Source organism: Telmatherina bonti (genome assembly GCF_933228915.1).
Source record: "Telmatherina bonti genome assembly, chromosome: 3".
In the NCBI taxonomy this organism is placed as follows: Eukaryota; Metazoa; Chordata; class Actinopteri; order Atheriniformes; family Telmatherinidae; genus Telmatherina; species Telmatherina bonti.
The window spans coordinates 15309059-15335034 of NC_136621.1; the positions used below are offsets into that span (position 1 = coordinate 15309059).

Genomic DNA, 25976 nt, shown 5'->3' on the forward strand with positions numbered 1-25976 from the left:
CAAAAGAAAAGAGGCTCCGGAATAATTTGAGCTGACATTTTATGACAGTGTTGTGCACTGAATATTTCTTAATCCACCATGGTGTGAAAGATTAAAATATTTCAGGTCATATGTTGTATTATTATCCTTTTATTATCCTTTGTTTTATTTAACTGCAGGTTCCCACATCTGGACGAGCCACCTACTACGTTTCCTACAAGAGAGACTCATTCATTCAGATCAAACTGCCCAAATATTCCCTTCCTAAGGTGAGCTGCAGCTTGTTAATGATGACTCATACAAATCTGTTTAATTTCATGATGTCACAGTAAGTTAATCATGGAGGTAATTAAGTTTTCCATCTTCCAGAAAGATTGTGTTTGTGTCCTTTATAGAAAACATGTCTCACTTTGTGTTCCACTAGAAGCTAAGTCAGTGTGATACCATGCTGTATTTGTATTCATGCCACAGTGTTGATCTTATGACCAGTCCCAGTGGGTCAACATGTTGTAATCCGTCACCTGCACGCCTCCGCTCAAAACTCCACTTAATCTCTCTCACTTCGCCCTGATAGGATTTACACATTGTCAGCACCGATGAGAAGCAGGTATTCGCGGCAGTGCAGGAGTGGAACCAGAACGACACGTATAACCTTTACCTGTCGGACACCAGAGGGATCTACTTTACCCTGGCCATGGAAAACGTCAAGACCACTCGGGGCATCAGTGGGAACCAGATGCTGGACCTGTACGAGGTAAACACCTGATGAAACTGATCACCTTTGGAGAGTGCAAACAAGCCTTTCAATTTCCTTGGGCCACACCTCATTTGTTCATGTTGCCAGGAAAAACAGAACCCATGGTTCACTGAAATTTCTATGTAATAAGTGTAAATACAGAATATGAGGAGGGGTAGTTTTTCAATTTTTAGGGACCTGAAAGGTAATGTAGTCTGAGCAGCTTTATTTCCCAACCCAGTCTGAACCCTCTTCAACAAGCTTTCTGGCTATTTATTTAAGGAGAGTTTAGAAATAGTTCTCCAAGGAACTTTCCAAAGCTCTTTGGAATTTGGCTGCCTTATATTTTATATATAGTTTTCTGTCAAGACGATCCCACAGTGCTTCAATAATGTTAAGGTCCAGGCTCTAGGAAGGTTTCATATATCCATTAGAGCTGTTATCACTGATTTCCAGCCCAGAAAATGAAGAGCTGGACTGAAAATAAACCAAAAAGCAGAGATTGTATCTACAAGACGTCGAGAAATATGAATGGCGATTTTGGCCTTATCAAGTTTATTTTCACTCATATTTGTATGTATCTTGTCGAGACAAGACAAATATATCAAAAGCAATGACTTGCAAACAACATACACAGCTTTCAGACTTCTCAGATGGACCACCCGTATCTGAAGCTCCAGGAACAAGTTTCAGTGCTTGATTTGGTGTTATTGCACTTTAAAATACCAGCTCTACTAAACATGTTGCAGATGGCAAATCCATCCACTGCAGGATGCATTTGCATCACAGTCTGTTTTCATCCATCTTTCTGACAGCATACAGATACAGAATAAAGAACAGACTTAATGAAGCTCACTGCTATGTGTCGATGGACTTGTAATGACCTTCTTAACTTGCTGGCTACCTACTGTATGTGTTTGCATTCATGGCAGGTGAGTACATTTCTCTCCCTCCATACTCCCCGGTGGACTTAGTTTATCACTCCCACACTGGCAGGTGTGACTGAGAGAGTGAAGGCAGGAAGTGAGATATTGGCCAGCTGCAATGACAGCAGGGTAGTAATTAACAGTGGCATCGCTTCTCCTGCCCAAGGTGTGAAAATGTGTATTCACATTGAGGCCTCAGTAAGTGTGCAGCTCCAATGTTCATAAGGCTTTTGCTCATTTCTCAGGTAGCAGAGACGGCTCACCAAACGCTGGCTTAAGCAGACATCTAATATGCAAATGAGTGTCATCACAGCAGGCTAAGAAAATAACTTGATTCCTTTAACTTTATACACACACACACACACACACACACACACACACACACACACACACACACATATACATATATATATGACTCAGTCACGGCAGCACCTTTTGATGGTCTATCCTAAGAATTTTCCCAAGTTTGGTTAGTTTTTGCAGCATCTCAGAAGCATCTTATTTAGCCCCTTGTAGTTGAATACTGCAGCTACACATGGTTGCCAAGTTGAGGGCAGTATCCATTGTTTAGGCATTAAAATGTGCTTAATGTATCACCTCAAATATTGCGGGAACATTTTGCATGTCCCACCTGCATTGAGCTGTGTAAAATATCTTAATACAGCAAGAATATCTGAGTTTTCGTGTCCCCCACAGCAGCCTGTTGTTTATTCACTTCTCAAAAATCACAGTTGGAAGTGGGTTCCTAAAATCTGGCATCCTTCAGCAGATCAAAACAGTTTTGTGTATATAACCTGTTCTAATGTAGCCACAAACAATGGTCGCTCCCAGTCAACATTGGTGATGAGGATTATTTTGAGTTTGATCAGTATTTTTATTATTTTTATTTAACTTGGGAATGTTCCTGAAAGCAGAACTACTTGAAAGGGGCTGCAGCCTGATAAGACGCTCATGCATAATAAATCTGTCAGGGTGGTCAGATAAAGCAACAGTCGTCCTCCTTTTATTAAAGGTTGATAAGGTTATGAATTCCATTTCAAGCTACTTGGTTGTTATGGTAACAAGAAAATCTACTTTTAAAGTGAAAATCAAGGAGGCTGAGCTATGTCTGATCCCACTAAAAGCTGTGGTTATTCAAGTAGGGAAGGCCAAAAACTGTAGCCAACAGATTTTCAGGTGATAATAAAAAACTAATTAATTTGTTTAGAAATTTTAATTTAATGATTTTTTTTTTTTTTTGTATTTGTTTTTTCTAGTTTAAAATAAATTGAATTACACAAACAACAAGCCATATGCCTATGTGTGTTTACTGGTTTAAGGAAAATTAGAAGTTTATGAGGCGATCTGAAATTCAATTCAATTCAACTTTATTTATATAGCGTCAAATCACGGCAATGCCATCTCAAGACGCTTTACAGACAGAGGGGAAAACATAATGAAGGCCAATTCATAATAGCCTATATAAGGAAACCAACAGATTGAGTTGAGTCCAACTCAATCTCCCATCCTGAGCAAGCACACTGGCGACAGTGGGAAGAAAAAAACTCCCTTTTAACAGGAAGGAAACCTCCGGCAGAACCCGGCTCAAGGACAGGCAGCCATCTGCCTCTGCTGTGTGGGGGGAAGAGGACAGAAAGACAACAGACAACAGGAACTGCTACTCCCGGCCAGGGAGACCTGCTGAGACAGGAGACATACATGTTAATGATGTAACACTGTTATGTTACTTCAGTCTTGTCTGAGATTAAGAGGAGAAAATTTCTAGACATCCAAGTCTTTATGTCTATGAGACAATTTTGTAGCCTATTGGGCTGATTTGTTTCATCTGGTTTAAAGGATAAGTAAATTTGAGTATCATCTGAATAACAATGAAAGTTTATTCCATGCTGTCTAATAATTTTGCCTAAAGGGAGCATATATAGCGTGAAGAGTATTGGTCCAAGTACAGAACCTTGAGGAACTCCATGACTTACTGTAGTTTGTGAGGAGGACTTGTCATTTACATGAACGAACTGAAGTCTGTCAGATAAATATGATTTAAACCAGCTTAACGCTGTACCTGTAATTCCAATCACCTGTTCTAGTCTTTGTAACAGAATGTTATGATCGACTGTATCAAATGCAGCACTAAGATCAAGCAAGATAAGTACAGACACAAGTCCTTTGTCTGAGGCCATAAGAAGGTCATTAGTAACTTTCACCAATGCCGTCTCAGTGCTATGATGAGCTCTAAATCCTGACTGGAACTCCTCGCATAAATTATTTATACCCTCATCTATCCATCCACTATTACCAGTAAGTTCCCTTACTGGTGCTGCTGGGGTCTTGTGATTCAAGGCTGCAACAGGAGCCTCAGGGTGGGGGTCTCAGGATGTTAGTAACTCAAACCCACCTCAAAACCCCTCAATGGTATCTGAAAAAAAAAATACACAAATGATATGAAAGACAAAACAAAGTTGAGATGGGACAGAAGGATGAAGTCAGCAATGGAAGGACAGATAAAAGACAGAAAAGATGGATGAATAGATGAATGAGAAAGAGGAGGATGGACAGATGGATGACAAAAGGAAGGCAAGATAGAAGGATGAGGAAATGGATGGTTGAAGGAGTCTGATGGGTGAGAACAGATAAGTAAATGAAAGGATGAGAAAAGGAAGGATACATGAACAGATGAAAATAAATTAACTGAGTTTGGCAAAGGATGGATGGATGGATGGATGGATGGATGGATGGGAGAAGGAAGGGACAATTAGGGAGACTAGATTATGATGCAAAAGAAAAAAAATGGATAAACAGATGAAAGAAGAAAAGATGGATGAGTCTATTATTGAGGAAGATAATAGTGGATGAATAGATGAGGGTATAAAAGTTTAATTAAACTAAAGGGAAGAATTATAAACAATGGGTGAGGCATGGGTAGGTATAAATGGATAGGGAAAGGGGAAGGGATGGGCCAATAGAGGATGAGGGACGGAAAGGACTGATGGACAGTTAATGGTCTCTGTCCTCACTCTGACTTGACGGTGAAAGGGTAAAGGTTTTCTGGGAATAGTTTAGGACCCAGAACAAAAAATGTTTAGGAGTTTCCTTTGTTGCCTTGGAACCAGTAACAACATCTAGTTTGCTGACCTGAGGGAGCAGGAATGGCTGCATATCTACAATGGTTCAAATAAATAAAGACTATGGCCATTAAAATATTTCAAAACAAATAAAAGAGTTTTAGAACTGATTTTTAAGCCTTTGAAGTGAGGCTGACGCTGGGGTGATGTATTCTTGCGTCTTTGTACAGCCACGCTGTCATCGGTACGAGAAGCAGGAAGCTGCTGCAACCACCCTGAAGCTCAGGAAAATATCGATGATGACTCCCCACTTTGAGGAGGTACTAAAGCAGTCCCATCTGCACCCTAAGCCTGCAGGATTGATTTTGGAGTATGGCACATCTGGCTTTAGGACCAATGCTAAACAGCTGGACCACATCATGTTCAGAATGGGCTTGCTGGCCACGCTCCGTTCCAAGAAGACCAAAGCTACTATTGGAGTCATGGTGACTGCATCACATAACCCAGAGGAAGACAATGGGGTGAAGCTGATTGATCCGATGGGGGAGATGGTGACACCAGCATGGGAGGGCTACGCGACCCAGTTGGCCAATTCTGAGCAGGAAGATTTGCTCACAGCTTTGAAGGATGTAACGGAGAAGGAGGCCATAGACATGAGCCAGGAGGCCAGCGTATTTGTGGGAAAAGACACCAGGAGCAGCAGTGCCAGCCTCTCTCAGTCAGTAGAGTTCTTCATGTGAACCTGCTCAAAGAGCGGATTCCACGCACTGAGAGGGGGGCAGAAGTGCTCCTCATTCGTGGTGTGGAGGAAGAAGAGGAGGTGGATCAATATTTACCATCACTGTCGGCTGCTGACCTGGATTTAAGCCATCTCACCAGAGAACAGCAGTCTGAGGTAAAATCCTTGATCCGTTCAGACATATTTCAACAGTATCCTGGCCTTACAAATCTGGTCAAGCATGACATTGTGTTAAAAGCTGATGCACCAGTGAGACGTATGAGTTACAGGATACCTCCTGGGGCCACTGAAGAAAGAAGTAGACCTCATGCTGTCCCTGGGAATCATCAAACCTTCAAAAAGTGAGTGGTGTAATCCAGTGGTCCTGGTGCCCAAGAAGGATGGGACAATAAGATTCTGTATTGACTTCAGGTACCTTAACTCAGTTTCTAAATTTGATTCATATCCAACACCACGAATGGATGAGCTCACTGAGCGTCTTGGAAAGGCTAAATATCTCTCCACCATTGACCTGTCCAAGGGCTACTGGCAAGTACCTCTCCGTGAGAAGTCTTGTGAGCTGACAGCCTTTCGTACACCATGGGGCTTGTTTGAATTCACTGTTCTGCCATTTGGTTTGCATGGGGCCCCTGCTACTTTCCAGAGACTCATAGATCAGGTACTGGATGGATTGTCTGATTATACATGTGCATATCTGGATGACATTGTCATCTACAGTGACTCCTGGAGGGCACACATGGAACATCTGAGGGAGGTCCTGGCCCGTCTGGAGTCTGCTGGCCTCACAGTCAATCCAGCAAAGTGTGTCCTGGCCAGGCCGGAGACGCAGTACCTCGGTTTTACCATTGGAGGTGGGGTCATTAAGCCGCAAGTGAACAAAGTAAGGGCAATTGAATCCTCTCCTCTTCCACAGACGAAGAAGCAGCTGAGATCTTTCTTAGGAATGGCTGGCTTCTACCACCGGTTTATCCCCAACTTCTCGGCAAGAGCTGCAGCCCTGACAGACAGGACAGGAAAGCAACACCCTCACAAAGTTCAGTGGACTGAGAGCGCAGTGGCAGCTTTCCATGATATCCGGCAATCCCTTAGTAAGGATCCAGTTCTGCACAGTCCTGACTTTGACAAGGATTTTATTCTGCAGACGGATGCTTCTGAGAGGGGTGTGGGAGCTGTTCTTCTACAGGGATTGCCAGGTGATCTGCATCCTGTTGCTTACATTAGCCGCAAGCTATTTCCCCGGGAAGAGCGCTATGCTACAGTGGAGAAAGAGCCTTTGGCTATCAAGTGGGCACTTGACTCATTCAAGTATTATCTGCTGGGGAGGGAGTTCATCTTGCAGACTGATCATAAGGCACTACAGTGGCTTAACCGGATGAAGGACACAAATGGGAGGATTACTCGATGGTACATTGTCATGCAGCCATTCCGGTTCACGATTCAGCATATCCCTGGGAAAGACAATTCAACCGCTGACTACCTCTCTCGCTGGTCCGGCTGAGGTCTTGAAGAGGAGGGGTGTGTGATGGCCAGACCAATGGCCACACATATAAAGGCGGTAAAAGCACCACATTGTTAGTTTTCTTTATATTTAAACTTAGTTTAAATGCTTTGGTTTCTTTTTTGTTAGCGTGCACATTAAGGACCCACTGTATTTTCAATTGTTTGCGTTTTGGTTAATCTTGTTTCTTTTTACTGGTGCTGAAGGGATTAGCTTGGGCATTGGGGGGCAGGAGTGTGCACAGGTGGGAAGCCAGTGAACAGGAAGTGCCACGGGCCTTTGGGAAGACCTCATCTTCAGAGGGGGAGATTAAAAGTTTAGTTTAGTTTCTTCAAATGTTTATTCATTTTCTTTCCCACTATTGAGTAGTTTGGGTTTACCTTTTGTTAGTAGTTTTGTTAAGAATAATTAAACTAACAGTAGGTTCTGTTTCTTTGTCTAGTTTGTTAGTATGTTTAATGTGTTACCCCATATGTTTTGCAACTGGTCTGATCAGCCAGTAATTAAGTTCTCCTTTGTTTGTTGTTTGTCAGGTCAGTATGTTTTTGTGTTGTGTTGATTATGTTCTCTAATATGTTAGTTTAGTTATTTTCAGACTTTGATTTAGGTTTTGCTTAGTTGACCTCTTTTAAAGGCCTAATTCATTTATATTGTTTGGGCAAATAAAACCCTTTTCTTTTGAAGCCACCTGTGTTCCTCTTCCTTCGCCAGCTTGGTCCCTCACACTTCTAAAGACTGGGCTGCTGCATTTAGAAGCATATGAAGTTGTGCTGTGCAGGCATCAGGTCTCTCTTGGCCTCAACCAAACAATAAAGACAGACGGATGTCTAATAAGTCAGAGCCATCACACAACAGTAAATATAAGCTGTGGAACTAAATTATTGTTGTTTAGTCTCTGACAAGCTGCAAATCCCTGATCTGCTGTTGGAGAAATAAGATGCTGCTTTAGTCAGTCAGGAGACGGCAGAGTGCATAGTTTTTGTTCTTCCTCTTAGATGTCATGTCACTTTCTTGGAAGGCCTCACTTTCAATTATTTGTTCTCTCCACAGAAAATTGCACAATTATCTTGTGAATTAGAGGGATTGTTATTGTCACTCTGACTGAATGAGAGTAATATCCGTAATCTGGATTTTTTTTTTGTTGTTGTGCGAACTGCCTTCAGGTTGGCATCGTGGTTCCTCATCACTGTAAATATCCTCTCAGTCTGATAGATGGATTAGCAGGTGGCACTTGATTGGCTGAGGTTCAACGTCTCAACAATCATTCATCTCTCGTTTTCTCACACACATTGCTATAAACAGCTCCGGATGATTGATTGAAGACATGGAGTGGGTTGTTGTCAGTGGAGAGAATTAGATGCCGATGATCCGACTCTTCCTGGCTTTTGTTTTTCTGGCAGTGCATTTAAACGCACAAAGGCGTAACTCAGCAAATGAGTCATAAATTGCCACACACCAGCTTCAATGACGCTGGAACATCTCCTTTCCAGACTGGCAGTCATGTTCTGATGTTGGAGAAGAATCCCTAACTGGGACTTCTTTGTCTGATGCCTTTGTTCAGCTGAATGACAAGCTGCTCGCCAGAAGACAGACAAGCTGATGGATGAGGCCGCTGTCTGATGGCGGTCACAAGGTCCCGTTGTTCCTGTTCTGTATGTTTTGACGTGGCAGATTTCATGCAAATTGGAGAAACTTATAAATTTCTCCTCAGAGTTAGAGCTGCACGGGTATTTTTATGTAAATAAGGAATTTAGAAAGGATCAAGGCAAATCCATATTCAGCAGGAATTTAACCCACTAACACTCAAAGTTGCAAGCCACAATATTAAATTATTGAATTCATTTCAGCTTTATTTATGTAGTGCCAATAGTGTCATTTCAAAGTATTTTACAGACTCATCACTTCCAACCAATTCATAACAAATAGCCAAGTTAAGGAAAAGCAACAGATTGCATCAAATCTTGACTTTGATCCAATCCCTGATCCTGAGCATGTGTGAGACAACAGTGGAAAGGAAATCTACCTTTTAGCAGGAATTAAAACCCTGGCTGAACCGAAAGGAAAGGCTCAGTGCATCATGGGACATTCCTCTGCGCTTCATGCCTATGGCTGCATAACTATTGGTTGGCTAGACCCTAACTATAAGATTTATCAAAAAGGAAGCTCTTGAGCATGATTTTAAAGTTAGAAAGGGTGTCTACCTCTCAAGGAAGTTCGGACATTGTGTTAAATGGAAATAACAAAATACAATGATTTGCAAATCCATTTTAACCTATGTTCCACTGAATACACTACAAAGACTAGATATATTTTATTAAAAAAAAAAAAAAAATATGTGAAGCTTCTCGCAGTGAAACCTGTATTAAACAACTTAGAGCTCATTTGTTCAAGAATTGATTAAGGTATTTATTTCTAATATAAAGAACAAATTGAATGAAAAACAAAGGAGAAGAAAAAACAAACATATAAAACAAAACACACATACAAATATAAGATATAAAAAAACGTAGTTGAAAACAAGTGCGAAGTAAAACTTATAAACTCACAACCTTTCTCCTTAAATAGTAAATAACTATGATAGGCTTCCTGGTTTAAGCCTGGTGAGTCTGTACACGCACTGGGTGGTTATGGCACAGTATAGCTTGCAACCAGAGAAAGGAAGAAAGAATAAGGCTGTGCATACCATCACCATCTGTTGCCTTGCCTCTTCTTTTATATATCTTTGAGAATGTGCATCATCATAATCTTCTTCACCACGGCTATGTGTACTGTTTTCTGAACCTAATGTCCGAACTTTCGGCTCTGCACTGCCCTCTAGTGGATGTGTTGTGACAACTGCTCACCAGTACATTTGACTATGTTGGAACCTGACAAATTGATGAATGAATACAAAGGGTGAATAAATTAATTACATTTCGTGAAGTTTAAAAGTGATTTTTCTTGACTGAAATATAGAGACTTCCGCCCTACTTTGAAGAAAAGAAAAATGAAGAGCTTAACTTCTTTAACCTTTTGAGAAAGAACTTCTTTTTCCAAATTCAGCTTCTTCAAGGCTACAGAAGACTTACTGGGAATATGCAGCTGAGCTCCCTGTGAAGAAATATACAGCAGATGTGCACCTGCGAGTTTAAAACTGATGCACACAGTCTCTTCATGAAGTCTGTGGCCAGTTGGAAATGTGAACATGTTGCCTTAGGAGGCTGGAAGTCACATGACTACCATCCAGCACAGAACTTATTCTCTGTATAACCCTGCCTTTTATTCAAATGTTTAATTTCTTGCTTGATTTAAGAAATTATTTGGTTCATATTAGTAAAACCTAGTAGTTTTCGCTAAGATGTATTATCTGACAATATCTATCATATTAAAAATCTTTGTCTGTCCTCAAAGGTGATGAGTCCTGCCCTATCTACAAAAGCAGACATAGCAGATATTATAAATATTAACTGTCCAAGGCATTTAAATCTATGAGTCACTGAGCTGAACTGAACAAGATGCTGAATAATTTCAATTTAAACCAGGTGTGTTTGAGCAGTTTCTAGACTGGGAAGGAACAGAAACAACAGAAAAGTTATATTAAATGTAAAATTTCACACCGTTCTCCGCTTTAATTGTGCTGTGGAGCAGAATTCTGGCCGCGTCCTTCAGTGTTGCAGAAACAGAGCTGAAAGTAGGTGTGAGTGATAGATAAAGTGAAATGTAGGCTGGTGGGCCTGTATGGTTGTCAGGTATGTGTGTGTATGTGTGTGTGGAGGCGATAAATAATAACTGCAGCGATTGACAGGTCAGCTTGGATAAGAATGGGAGGACCCTCATTAGCTACATCCATCCTGAGCACCACGTTTCTCTGACAATGTCAAATGTGCTGCCTATTAGTGCCACTTATGGAGACGTGCCCCTTCAGGGAGGGAAGTGGAGCCACTCGCTATGGCAACCATTTGGAGTGACTCTGTCCATTCCAAAGCACATCACGCTTTGGTGTAGTTGCAGGATATGTCTGATCCCTGACAGAGAATGATTCAAAGAGATGAGTGTGAGCGGTTTGGAATATGTTTTTGTTTATTAGGCCTTGTCATTCAGTGTCCATTGTGTCAGAACACAATATGCTTGCATGGTCCCGGAGCTTTTTGATTACTAACACGTTTGATTTAATGACCTGAAATGGATTTTTTAAGAGTTAAAATGTGCTTAAACTTTGTTTTTTTGGTAAGTCAGCATTCGACTGTGTGTGTTTCCACTGAACTGTGAGTAAACAGAGAAGGTGTGACTTCTATATGGTCATATTTTGTACTGTCTGGATTGCTGAGACACGTAAGGATGTAATTACAGATAGCACTTAGCACAGTCTAAGAACCCGTAGCCGACTATGCTGATAGAGTGTGCAAGATTTGTCAGCCAGAGAAGGAGAAGATAAGCACAGCATTTGCATTTAACTGGTGTTGTGAAGATTGCTGCCGCAATACACAAAATGCCTCTTCTGATGAGAGTGAGGGGTATGCTCTTTCATCACAACTGAGAACCAAACTGCTATGGGAGTTGGGAAGAGTGTTAGATGTGAAATGCTCCCTGCTGGTTTGCATTTAAAAATTAAAGATCAGATCTAAACTGCCTAAACTGTCTGTGTCCGTTAGGTGGCTGGAATAAAAGGCATGTTAATCGCTAACAAGAGGCAAGACAACCAGGTGAAGACTTACATCACCTACAACAAAGGCAGGGACTGGAGGCTGCTGCAAGCTCCTGCTGCTGACCTGGATGGGAATGACATCCACTGCATACTGGTAAGACTCTCTACTGGGGCTCAAATCCCAATGGCTTTTATGGTTAGAGAGAGATATGATTTAAATCTGAAATGTGGATTAGTATGCTGACACTTTTTCACAAGTACAACCTGTGTTTCACAGCAGTTTATCATTATTATTTATTTATTTATTTTTATTTATTTATTTTTATTTATTTATTTATTTTTTCATTAGAAATTTACATTGTTTTTCGTTTGTTGGGGGGCAGCGGGGGGAGTTATGACTCATTGTGCAGAGTCATAGTGCTATTTGGTGTGTTAAATGTTCTTGCAGGTCCTTTAAGGTTGAGCTACAAAGAGAGAGACAGAGTCGTGCAGCCTGTCAGCCAGTCTGACACACAGCACAGGTTGGAGTCAGAACAGGAGACATCAGGGCAGAGAGGTAGTTGTGAGAAACTTCCTGTTTAGCGGTAAATGTTTAGCAATGAAGGCTACGCTGCTCCTCTACTTACAGCAGAGTCCCGTGTTTGCAGGTTCAGCCAGGAGTAATCGCCTCTTCTCAGCCTCTTGACCTCGGTTTGGAGGTAGAAGTAGGAAAGTTTAACAGCTGTTTTTGTCTGAATTTCCACTGATACTGGAGGCAAAAGACCAGATCATGATTACAAAACTCTTAGAGAAATGTTGCACTTCAGGAGCAAAAGATAAAAAAAGATGACCAGACAGATAGGCGAGGATAATAACTGGTTCTGTTACCTTACATAACATAGCAGCCACCCCACAAACATAGCCAGCCCAGGTTCCATCCTGAAGTTTCCCTGACCCATTTTCTCATCTACCTACAGGATAATAAAGAACTGAGAGCCGACACAATGTAAAAAAAATATAGCAATGTAATGCTCTTGTATGGAAAACGCACAGTCTACCAATAACATCTCATACATTTTCATTTGAAAATAACGCTTGTTATTTGTTTTTTGTTTTTTTTTTTCCATTTTATTGACAATAATCACAATTTAAGTGATCAGTATTGACTGGCCTTATTAACTGATTTCAAAATTCACTTTAATGTGCATCCCTTATGAGAAACTTTTAGAAATACAAACCCAACTGCAAAGGTTCTGTGTAATTATGATAGTGCACCATCCACATCAAGGCGAATTTCTGCAAGAGAAATAGATCTCTTCTAGGACGGAGCTCCTAAAATAGAAATGTATGGAGCTGAAGAAAAACAGTCTTAAAAATGCTGCTTTCGGGAAAAGGTCAGAATGTTTCAAAGTCCATAAGAAGACGACTATGATAGCTATGCCTCTTACTTGGCTTCTGGCCTCCTTGAATACTTCAGAAAACATTTTTTTTTAATTATGGTCCAATTTCTTTGCCATGGACTGGCAACCTGTCCAGGGTGTACCCTGCCTCTCGCCCAGACTGCTGGGATAGGCTCCAGTTTTCCTGCGACCCTTAATCGGACGAAGCGGTTTGGTTATTGAATGAACATATGGTCCAGTTTCTAAGGCAGGCACATGCTTTCGCCTGCGTGGCAAGATGTACACACTCAATGCTAAAGCAGTAAATAAAGCATCTATTACAACATCTAAATCCTGTGCGATAGAATGGAAGATTGTCCCGTCCACGGCAAACCAATTGGTCCGGTATTTTATCAAGTACTAATGCATCTCTATTATATATATATATATATATATATATATATATATATATATATATATATATATATATATATATATATATATATATATATATATATACACTGCTTCAAAAAAATGAAAGGAACAAGTTTTAATCTAAGTATTGGATCAGGATAGTTAAGCTTTTGGGATAGTGATTGGGTCAAGTAAGTAACAGAGGTGCTTTTCTATCAGATATAGCTGCTTTAGTGTTAATGAAATTAGTAACAGGTGCAATAGAGGGGTAACAATGAGAACACCCCCCAAAACAGGGATGGTCCTCCAGGTGAAGACCACAGACAGTTTGTCCCTCTTCATGTTTACAGACTATTTTTCGATAGTTTTGCATTTAGCTAGATTAACTAAGGGATAGGGGTTAAGAGATACCTGGAACCTACAGAGGCTGCAGAAATAGTCCAAATCCTTCAGAATGCCACATCAATACGTCCAATTACCAGAAAGTTTGCTGTGTCTACCAGCACAATCTTGAAAACATGGAGGATATTTCAGGAAAAATAAAGGCAGTTACTCTGGGAGAGCAGGGTTGTAGAAGGTCCTCAACCCATCAGCAGGACCGGTATCTAGTCCTTTGTGCAAGGTGGATCACTACCAAAGTTCTACAGAATGAACCTCATGGAGGCTACTGGTGTGAATGTCTCTGACAAAACAATCAGAAACAGACTTCATGAGGGTGGTCTGGGGGCCTCTAGTGGGCCCTGTGCTCCTCGCCTGGCCTTGTGGAGCTTGGTAGGCATTTACCATAAAACATGGGAACTGGCACTCAGATGAGAGCAGGTTCTCCCAGAGCACATGTGGCAGGCATGAAAGGGGGTGAGGAAGTCATGGGGAACATTATTCTGTCTGTTCCAGATATGAGAGGACACACACCAGGACACCATTTGTTGTCTTGTTAGGAGCTTGCCCCGATGTTGTCAGACATGCATACAAGCATGTGGAGGTTATACAAACTACTGAAAATAGTTCCATTCTGAGTTGCAGCCAAGGATTTTCAGTAAGATGGAACAGCCTGCCATACCCTTTGGTTCTTTTTTTATTCTTGAGTTTTATTCAGCCCTCTAAAGGAGGATGATGATAGGTTGATTTTCCTTTTCCATCAAAAGATGCAGAATATCTTCCTTCTGACATGAAATCCAGTCCAGTCCATATCAATGTAGATACACAGCTTGTGATATTTTTTCCAGTAAAAAAAAAAATATATATATATATATATTGCATATACTATCTTGACAGTATGATAAAATTGACAATGATTAAATGAAGGTAAATAGACCAAGTTTTTGCTCTTTTTGCCTTCATGGCTTCAATTATGGATTGGCCCTAATGGGGAGGCCAGCCACCCTTCTGAGGAAGCTCATTTCTGACCGAAAGACCAAGAATAAAAGAATCTAAATTACTTACATATTTTGTTTTCTGGTTTTTCTGTCATTCCAGCGAACTTTGTTCCCATAAACAAAGACTGCTGAGGACAAGAAATTATTTTCAAGGCCCTTTTTGTTTAATTATCAAGTGATAATGCCACATTAAAAAAACAAAAAACCTTCATCATGGCTCGATTGCTGGTCTTTCCTTGTTTATACTGAGCACACAAAGGTGTCTCAGCACTGTGTCTGCATGAATTTAAAACAGCATGCCTGCCTCATGGTATTGACTGCGGGTCGGGTCGGGTCGCGGGAGCGGCAGCCTAAGCAAGGAAGCCCAGACTTCCCTCTCCCCAGCCACATTTGCCAACTCTGCAGGGGGGATCCCGGGGTGTTCCCAGGCCAGCCGAGAGATATAATCCCTCCAGCGTGTCCTGGGTCTTCCCCGGGGTCCCCTTCCATCCATCTTTCATTCTATCCTTCCATCTGCCAACCCAATCACTCATTTTCTTTCCTCTTGACTGGGACAAGGTTCCATGATCCACTGGAACATCAATCAGAATTTCTCAACCATCCCACTCCTCAACTGACCATTCTGGCTCTACTGAGGGCACACCAAAGAGTCCCCAAACCATTTCTATTATTTCCTAATAAGTATTACTAAATCTCCATTTAACCAAATTAAAATCCATTTAAGTTCATGATCACTTATGCAATGTTGGCCTGGCCAAGAGGATGGCCCCACATGTCACAAAAAACAAAAAAATACAAGAGAAAAGGAATCCCACTGAAATGCATGTGTAAGGCATCCTGACAATATCTCCCAACCAACTGAAATATCCCCAATCCAAAGGAGAAGTGAAAATTTTGTCTCTGAATGAGCCAGAAACCATTTGAAAGAGGCTCTTTTCAGCCCCCAACATTAACAGTTTTGTCCCGTTCAGGTGACGGCATGATAAGAAAACACGCACAGATGAAAAAAATGTGGCAGACTTGGTGTCAGAGTGGCAGATCCAGCTCGACTGCATGTGTTAACATTCTCTCCTCATTAGACAGCCTCCCTGCAACTACAACTAACAGGCAGACAGTTAAGAGGAATCATGTTTGAGACATTAGGAAGGCTTCATGCTGATCAGGAGTAGATTTCAGGGCCATGCCGTGTGGCTCTCAGGTTCCCTGTGATTGCACATTCATGTGACATTTTAATTACTGCTGTAGATTCCTTTTGATTACCCTGTTCAGTCCCGCTGCTTTGATGTCCTTAGACCAGTGACACGCTGTCTGCTGCCAAGATGAAAGCAGACGCGTTTTTTCTGCTCGGTGAACAAATGTAATTGTATTCTGTTGTGTGTGTGCCTCTCAGGCTTGCCTTCATACTTAAATGCAATTCCCATCGTTCTTTGCTTTAATGACAGATTAAATGCAATTAGCAACACTTACAAAAGCACAGTTCTCTTTTAGGGTCTAATGAGTATGTTTTTTTTTTATTATTTTCATTTTTTTAAAAAGGCTCATTTTCCAAAACAGATCCGCACTCTCGTGACTTTGTAGTTATTTAATAAGCTGATGCATATAGATCAGTTTATCGTACTTCCAGTAAATATTAAAATGTCTCCACCACTTGTGGTGATGTGGTTGGTTATATGAGTTCTTTTTTTTTTTTTTTTTTAATCTTTTGCAGCCTTTTTGTTCTCTTCATCTTCAACTGCAAATGTCAGAGAATCCTTATGTGTCAGGAACAATCACCACCAAGAGTTCTGCACCTGGGATCATCGTTGCCACTGGTGAGCAAAACCCACCCAGTGGGTACATAATGTAGTCTCTTTTTGTCTTCTATGTAATTTTGTCCAAAACTGGCTTCTTCTCTGAGAGAAAATTCACATTTTGCAAGATAAAAGCAGAAAAAAAAAAAAAAAAAAAAGTGTTATGCCCAAGCCCTTTTTATGCCAGCTCCCCCCACCGTCTTAGTGATTTTTCTTTTTACTTTGTCGAGAGCAGTTCATTTAAGGCTGCCATTTGTGCTCAGGCCTAGTGTTGTGGATCGTATGTTTGTCTTCCTTCATGACATATATGAGCATCCAGTAATGTGCATGTGGCAGAAGCATCTCCCTTTGTTTTCTTATCCATATGTAGCTGCAAATGCAGGAAAAAAAAAAAAAGTCTAAACAGACCTGTCAGTACCATTCTGCTATGCTGCTGAGAGTGTGCACATTTATGTTTAAGTGTGTGCTTTGTGTTTGGTGTGTGAGAGAGCCAGATAATCACACACACACCTCTGCTGCCTTCCTCACGCAGTGTTTATGTATATGTGTGTGCTTGTTCTGTTGGCCGAGACTTTGCCTTGGCACCGCCGTTTGCTTTGCCCGCTGCGCCTTTTAAGACATCAGCTGGTGCAGAGATCGTCTCAACAACACAACAACCTCCATCCAAATCAAACACAAGCCTATTCGCTGAGCCAAGGCCAATATCTAGGAGCAGATCAGCACACGAACCCAGTTTGCTCAGTGCACTCTCGCAGGAAAAAGCTGTGTATGCTTGTAATGCTGCCAGAGTGACGGAGAGCCTTATCCACAAGGCGTTATGGTGTACATGACTGATGCGGACGTCTGATAACCTGCGCCATTGTCTGCTTTATTGAATGGAGGAACAGCAAGCTGATCTGGAATTCAGGTCTAATTAAATCATAGACTCGTCACATCTGGCAGCTTGCATTAAAATCCCAGGAAGCATTTTATTCATGTGATCTCATTATGGTTTTGCGTGTTGTGTTTCCCACTGTAGGAAATATTGGACCTGAGCTGTCGTACAACAACGTTGGCATGTTCATATCATCTGATGCAGGAAACAGCTGGAGACCGGTGAGATTTACATCAACATCTGACAGACTTGCGTGGACTCATGCAGCAGTAGCAGTGACAGACTTGTGAAATTGTAGAACTGAAAGGAACACGTAAACCAAGAATGAACAAAAGTTTCCATCTTGCTGTCCAAAGTGTTACGACCCAAACGCTGCTAGGGCAACTGAGCCAAACAAAAGAAAGATCTGTGGCAAGGTGTTCTCACATGGACCAATATAGTTTTATTGTTCAAAGGGGTAGGTGAGGCAAGAACAGACCAGAAATGGCTTAATGAATGAGCTTGGGTAAAGGATGCAGCTTAAAACCACAAAAGGCCTCAAAACAGCCAAACCAAAAGGAAAACCAAAAAACAGGCATGTAAAGCTGTTCCCCCCCCCCCCCCCAAACAGAAGCAGCACCGGTTTAACCTTAACAAAAAGTCTAATAGCGGTAACACTACTGGTATCACACACATCACGTCGATATTTTGTGTGATAATAGGGGTCCGAGAAGGAACATCACTGAACAACATTGGGAACTCAGCAACAAGTGAGACAATGTCATGTCTCTGATGCTCCGGGATGCTCCGGGTTGTTGGCAGGGTCTGTTACGTCTCTGAGTTCAATAATGGCAGAGTCACTTGAGATGCCAAGCGGGTAAACAAACAATCATCCGTTGTTGGTGTCGTGGCCATGTCTGTAACAATGACAGCAGAACCAGCCGCAACATCCAACACGTTAAGTCTCACCTCGTGCACAGAATTGCCAGAACAACAATGACATATTTAAGCTGTTTTTCCCCCAAACGGAAGCAGTGCGGTTTAACTTTAACATAAAGTCTAATAGTGGTAACACTACTGGTATCACACCCACAAACAACATTTCATAACTATGAATAAAGAAGCTAAACAAGGGAAAACAAAGCTGATCTATCAATATCCCCTGGAAATAACAAGGGTCAAAGTCCAAACACCGCCACAAGCTTAGGGCAGACCACTACTTAGCCAGTGGTTGCCGTTGAGTGAAGGACTCCAGGAGTATTTTAGGACCTGGGCGTCAGTGGAATAAGCAGAGTTTGGAGCTCCAATTAGTAGGCAGCCGTGACAAAGGCCGTGTCCATGTCCATGAGAATTGAGGTGTGTTTGCCCTTATTTTGAGAAAATAAGGCAATATGTTGGTATTCCATAGACATTTGCCAAATGCTTTCATCCAAAGCAACTTATGTCTGATAAGTGATCATTTAACCATAGGAATAAACAACATACCTGACATGAATGTATGTGGGTGGTAAGAATCCAGAGTACCCAGAGAAAACCCACACATACACTACTCACAAAAAGTTAGGGATATTTGGCTTTCAGATGAAATTTATGGAAAATGCAATATGTTCATGCTACAGTGATATAATATCATAAAAGTAAGACATTTAAGTAGAAGGATGCACTACTGATTTCCTCATCTCAAAAAATTCATTCAACACAAAAGGTAACAACAATGGTAGTTACACCACAACAAAAAATTTGAACGTCTCAATATCTCATCATGTGCCCTTGAGCATCAATTACAGCTTGACAACGACGTCTCATGCTGTTCACAAGGCAACTTATTGCCTGCTGAGGCATGGCATCCCACTCTTCTTGAAGGGCAGCCCTCAGGTCATTGAGGTTCTGGGGTGCAGGGTTTCGAGCCTCTACACGACGGCTCAGCTGATCCCACAGGTTTTCAATGGGATTCAGGTCTGGAGAGAGTGCAGGCCATTCCATTTGAGGTACACCAGTCTCCAACAGCCGTTCCCTGATGATGCGGCCTCGATGAGCAGGAGCATTGTCGTCCATGAAGATGAAATTAGGCCTGTGCTGTTCATGTAGGGACACAATCACTGGATTAATGATGTTATTCAGGTAGTATGGGCTTGTCACTGTACCATTCACAAAGTGTAGGGCAGTTCTGTACCAAGTGGACACCCCTGCCCACACTGTAACACCGCCACCACCAAAAGCTCGCCTGGTGACAACAGTGGCTGATGCATAGCGCTCTCCCTGACGTCTCCAACATCGTTGCCAGCCATCATTTCTGCTCAGTGTGAATCGACTTTCATCAGAGAACAGCACTGAGGCCCACTGGTTCCTCGTCCAGCGTAAATGCTCCCTGGCCCATGCAAGACGATGATGCCTGTGCCTGGTGGTGTGGTCAGGTACCCGTGCAGGTCGTCTAGCACGCAGACCACGCTGATGTGGTTTCGAATGGTCTGACGTGACACTTGGGTGCCTCTCACCTCTCTTAAACGTGCCTGGAGTTGAGTGGCATTCATCATCCGGTTTCTCAGGGCAGTGTTCACAATGTAGCGGTCATCAGCACGGGATGTGGCCAAAGGACGTCCACTTCTAGGCCTTTCTGTGACTCTTCCAGTCTCTCGATATCTCTGTTGCAACCTGCTGATGACACTCTGTGACACTCCAAGCTCAGTGGCCACTTCTGTCTGAGAACGTCCTGTTTGAAGCATCGCAATGGCAAGGGACTGTTGTTCCATTGTTAGGTGTCGTCTTGGTCTCATGATGTCAAAATGTGAACAGCATGATGAGGACAACTGTTTAAACACCAGCTCTAATTGAACCAGGACATTTATTGGTCAATTCAAGGATCACACACCTGCCGTGATTTTTGCCGTTAAGCTCCTTGTTAGAGAACAGCAACTTGTGCAAAATTTATTGAAACATTTAACAGTTGGACATGTGCATTTAAAAGCTTAGAGAAGATCACATTAAGTTCACCTGTACAGGTTTGAATGCATTTTAGGCTTGTTGTGAAATTTCACCCAAAAGCTGAATATCCCTAACTTTTTGTGAATAGTGTACATGAGAAGAATGTGCAATGTGCAATGAGAGGCCAGTGGTCAAGCCAAGGCTCAAACCAGCAACTTTCTTGCTGTGGGCTGCAGTAATGAAGATCCTACACCACAGTGCTGCCTCTGTAACTAGCTCAACTTTGGTTTTAATCAAAGGGGGGGACTTATTTAGAATGCACCGTTTATGGTGAAAAGCAGCCAATAAAAGCATAAAACCAAGCCTAGTTTCAACATGGGGGAGGTGGGGGCTTCCACAGCTTTTTGGTAGTCACATTTGGAATTTTTGTCCACATAAATCCAGGAAGCTCATCTTTTAAAATGCATCCCAAATGATTTAAATCTAAAAATACTGACATTTTGTTTTCAAGTTTGCAAATGCATCCTTCCGGAACCAATGGCGCCATAACCCACATTTCCACCCACCTTTAGTCAACACCCAGGAACCTTGCCATTAAGTACACAGATTGAGGATTAAATGCTTTCACTGCAAAATCTGGAAAACAAAAAACAAAATAAAACTAAGTTCACACAAAAAGCCCCCTTTAGTTTCATTTTTTTCTACTTCCTCAGGTTTGTGTATCATTTATCTACATGTCCAACGGATTCAAAATATCTTGTGATGAGCAGCTTATAATATCATAATGACTCATGAACAACGTGTACTGTCTGGATATGGAAGCCAACAGGGTTTTTAAGGGTTAGGATCCTGTTATACCATTTGGTAAAGCAAATTTTTCCATGATTGTTGTGATTTTCACTAAAAATTTGTGGAATAAAACTGCCTGAGCCATCTGTACCTCTTGGTTTTTGTCTATAATGCCAAAACTGTCTATTTAAGTAACATTAAAGTCTGGTCCCTTTTGTTGTTCTTTTTAATTATCATGTTTCATTATCTCAAACAACTGTTGAAAATTTTATTTGGATATTTCAATAAAAAAAAAAAAAAAAGAAAAGATATTTGCTAATATTGTGCCAAAGAAAAGAGAAAATGCACAGAGACATGTTTTTTCCTTTATTCTTCTGCCTTTGACAGTTTTGGTTTGCATATCCATTCAGATATTATGAAATGGTTTTTTTTTATCAAACACATGGCTGCTGCATCTATAAACAAAAACTTTCTGTATGTCTGTTTAGATTTTTGAAGAGGAGCATAACATATGGTTCCTGGACAAAGGGGGGGCCCTGGTCGCTGTGAAACAGTCATCCGTGCCAACCAGACATTTGTGGTATGCCCATTTGGAGAACTTTTTTTTGGATACACTTCCTTACTTAAATTGCTTTTCTGATTCCTCATCACCGTTGCGAGGTTAAATCAACCTTTATGGTCCCAGAAAAGAGCATATATGTGACACTTGATCCATTTACCGATGTGCTTTGACTGAAGCGTTTGCAAAAAAAAAAAAAAAGTCACAGGCAATCTAATTTGAGAGATTTTATTTTTCAAGCTACTTATCATTAGCAGCCAGCAGTCAGAGCCCACCTCCCCCCCCACTTCCTCACCCTGTTTTAAGTGTTTCCATTAACACGTTGCCTGCCTCTTGCCAAATCGGATGCTTATGCTTTGCCTCAGTGCAGGTTAATCCAAGTGAGACCAGATCTTTTCTCCAGTCGCTTTTGCAACAATTTTGAAATTAGTTTTGGAGCCAGTGGAGTGTGGCCTGTTGGCGTTTTGTCTCCCGCCCTATATTTAAGTGTGATGTTGGAGGAAGTGGAAGAAAAAAAAGTGTTATGAAGAGGCTAGACAGCAACTGTACAGCAGCGACGCCGTACTTGTTTCACAGTCAGAGTTGAGTTCAACGCTTCACCATCTGAATCATATAACAGCTCCACATCGGTGCTTTTAGCCCAGAGACGAGGTTACTGCGTGCTCGGTTTTTATTTCTTTTCTAAGGCAACTTGGGGGGGATTTTCTTTGAGCGGTGTTTCTACCCTTGTCACACTCAGGTTCTTCCAGTTGTTCTCACTTCAGCACTGATGTTGATAAGCTGTCAGAATCAATAGAGCTGAGGACCATGCGATGAAAGCTGTCCATTTTTTTTTCCCTTTTCCCCATTTTATTCTCCCTTGTGAACATGAAATGGTTCCATTTCGGACTTGTATTTTCTTTTATTTTTACCTTGGTGTCAACTTTTTACCCGCAACTGTGACAGCGTTTTTTTTTTTTTTTTTTTAGACACCATCTTTGTGTCCTCTGAAAGTTATCTGCATCTTTGCTTTGATAAGCATACAGACTGTCTCTTAAACATCCCTTTAATGCTCAGCCTTCTGATATTTACCCAAAGCTACAGTAACTAATTGCACAGAGACTCTGAGACTCCTCTGTTGAGACAAGCCAGTCATTTTGATCCCCACCTAAATCCTCCCCTATGACCAGGCTTAAATAGAGAGCGTCTGTTTCCGTGCCTTTGCTGTTGCCGGGTTTGTGATGTGAATGCTTTCTGACACAGGGTCAGCTTTGATGAGGGGAGGCAGTGGACCCAGCACAGCTTCTCCTCTGTGCCTCTGTTCGTGGATGGCGTCCTCGTGGAGGCTGGAGCGGAGAACCAAATTATGACGTAAGTCCAAAAATTGCTGAATAGGGTTGAATGATTTGAAGAGGTGTTGACTCTGGTGTCCTTGCGGTGGAGCGAGTTAAAGGTCCTTTACATTTACTTTCTGTCGTTCAGTGCTGAGTTTAGTGATCTTTCTCAGCAGAAAGGCTAAAATGAAATGGATTTTTAGGAAAGCTGAAAAATAAAATGACGTCTTAATAGAACCTCTGTTGTAGGTCTTATGTCTTATGACAGAAAAAACTGTAATGGGAAACAATTGACTCCAAATTGAAAGGCGGCACAAAACCATTCAGAACAAAGAAAAATGAAGCAAGAGTAGAAAAGCTTGGTCAGCTGATGTGAAGAGCTACAGTGGAAAGAGATTCGCAGTTATCCAACCTATCAGGCGTAAGCTTGTTACATGCAGCAGGAAAACATTGTTTGCCTGCAGGGTAGTGGATCTTCAGGACCTGGATTGGGCATCACTTTGTGGAGTATGCCAGGCTGTGGTTCCCAACACAAAGGCTTTTAAAAGTGTCTCAGACACGTGATGACTGATGTTAGAAGAAAAACATGTCATGGTTAGACCTCTGAAAACTGTTTGTGTCAAAGGTCGGCAACTGTTGTGGGAATTTTATAAACCACAATACATTTTATTGTTAAATTCTAATCTGAAAAGGAACTCAGAGGCAACAACAAATGTTGTGAACTAAAAATATCTTCAGCTGAAAAGCAGCGTAACGACCACAACACCTCTGGTTCAGCCGCCCGACTGATTCTTCTTTCTCCTCTCTGACTTCGTGTGAGGGACTTTATCAGAGCTCAGCAATCACGCTGAAACGTCAACTTGTTATTTTTAGCATCAGAAATCGTGTTTGATGCTGGGGCTGAATTTCTCTGCAGCCACAGGCTCGATCTGGCAACTTACAATTATTCAGAAGAGCTTTTAAAAAAAAGACTTGCTTCAATTTAATAAGGAATCATTTCAGCTGCGCTCACATTATTAGAATTTTCTTATCCTTTTTGTTCCAGGTTTTTTGGACATTTCAGCCACCGGTCCGAATGGCAACTTATTAAGATAGACTACAAGTCCATCTTCAGTAGGAGGTGCACGGAGGAGGACTATCAAACCTGGCACCTGCACAACCAGGTGAAGCGAATGCACTCAGATTTATGTCATAAAAAAACAACACTTCTTACTGCCGACACTTATGTTTATTTTGCCGACAGGGTGAGCCGTGCGTGATGGGCCAAAAGCAGATTTACATGAAGCGCAGGCCTGGAAACTACTGCATGCTGGGAAAGGACTACTCCAGAATCCTCTCAGCTGAATCCTGTATTTGCCGAGCTCATGATTTTGAATGGTAAGACGATGTGCGCCTTTGTTCAAGGGCTCCTTTCTTTATAATCATCGAGGGGGATTATGTTTCCCTCCATTGTCTACTAAAGGAGAACTTCATTAACACCAACGTTTGTTCTCCAACACTGCCACACATGTAGCAGCAGCAGTCAGAAAGGAAGTGTCTTTTTATTCAGCTTTTTAAGTCCTTTCCACTTTGTTGTTTTTTTAGGTTGATTATTTTAATGCACCACGGCAAAAAAATGACTGAGATCCTGCAGGTCATTGTAATTAAAAGTTAAAAACATATCTGACCCATTAAGTTCAGCCGTCCTTTCGTAAACGTTTGTTATTTTTTAAATGCATCCATTCAGCAAGCTTTAATTTCCCGTTTCAGTCCACTCAAACTTGCTCTTCTCGGCTGATCCCATCTGTCAGAGTCCAGAATCTTAACAAGCTGGATTTCAAGCAAAGCAGGCAAATAAATTGCACAGATTAGAAAATATGGTTCACTTGAGCCACAGTTGGATTTAGCGTGTTCTTAAATGTGCATTCAAGTCCTAATGGTTTTCTAATAACCACATTTACCAATAAACCCACTGAGTGGACACAGATTCTTATTCGGGAGAAAATTAGCTTGATGTATGCTTGGCCTGGTGGAAAATACAGCAGCAAAATTACAAGCTTTCCGTGTGCTTATTAGCATTTAATAAAATGAAAGTACAGTCAGAAAAAGAAGATTCACTTTATATTTTTTCAAATGAAAAGCTTTTGTTTTAATTTGAAAGTTGCACATTTAGGATGATGAATGATGTAATGATGCTCCTCAGCATGGTCTTGATCAAAACATTTAAACAGTTTGTGATATATTTCTTACATTGTGTCATTATCTACTAAAAAAAAAAAAAAAAATGTATAAAAGATCTGTGAAAACTGCCTGCACTCCAGGAAGCGCCTCCAGCAGCAGGAAGTCGCAGCAGTTTTCTGGAAGATGTCATCAGTTTCTCACATGGTTGTGGAGGAATTTGGGTCCACTCTTCCGTCCAGCGTTGCTTCAGTTTCATGAGGTTTGCAGCTTTAGTTGCTGCAACTCAGTGATGGTTCCACCATAAAAACCATGATTTTTTTTCAGCCATTCTTCGTAGATCTGCTGCTGTGTTTGGGATAATTGTCTGTTACATGAGACAGTTTTAAACAAGCTTCAGCTGTCAAACGGACAGACTCACATTTCACTCTAAAGTAGTTTGCTATCTAGTTTAGGGTCCATTTGATGACTGCAAGGTGTTCAGGTTCTGCGGCTGCAGACCCAGCCCCGATCATCAACCCTCCACCACCGTGCTTGAAGTGTTTGTGCTCATATACTGGGCTTGGTCTTCTCCAAACATGTTTACTAACAATCTCCTCTTTGGTCTGTGTCGATTAAAACCAACCCTCATTCATCAACCATTCTTATGAACAAAAATGTTCTCAAGTCCTGCTTACCAATGTTGTACAAAGAATGGGACATTCCTGAAATTCTTAGTGGTTTGAATTTGTTCTTAGCTAAGAAAGAATCCTAAAAACACTCAGAATAACTTTTACAACACAAGTGCTGACATGTCAAACAGCCAGTGTTTGTGTCAAACTTCTGTTCAGTTAACAAAAATAATAACAGTAAAGTCTTTTTTTTTTTCAATGGCTTTAGGTAAC

General features: G+C 41.4%; 1 protein-coding gene across 1 annotated transcript in view; it reads left to right on the forward strand.

The window, feature by feature from the left end:
• The window catches only part of sorcs3a (sortilin related VPS10 domain containing receptor 3a), a gene marked incomplete at its 3' end in the record, with an annotated part of 284577 nt that overhangs the window by 209830 nt on the left and 48771 nt on the right, over window positions 1–25976 (forward strand). Inside the window, exons 8-16 of the mRNA XM_079238262.1 lie at window positions 159–248; window positions 554–733; window positions 11569–11715; window positions 16418–16520; window positions 17518–17594; window positions 21552–21643; window positions 22865–22972; window positions 23981–24098; window positions 24179–24312. Coding sequence (XP_079094388.1) covers window positions 159–248; window positions 554–733; window positions 11569–11715; window positions 16418–16520; window positions 17518–17594; window positions 21552–21643; window positions 22865–22972; window positions 23981–24098; window positions 24179–24312 — 1049 coding nt within the window. The remainder of the gene's footprint in view (window positions 1–158; window positions 249–553; window positions 734–11568; window positions 11716–16417; window positions 16521–17517; window positions 17595–21551; window positions 21644–22864; window positions 22973–23980; window positions 24099–24178; window positions 24313–25976) is intronic.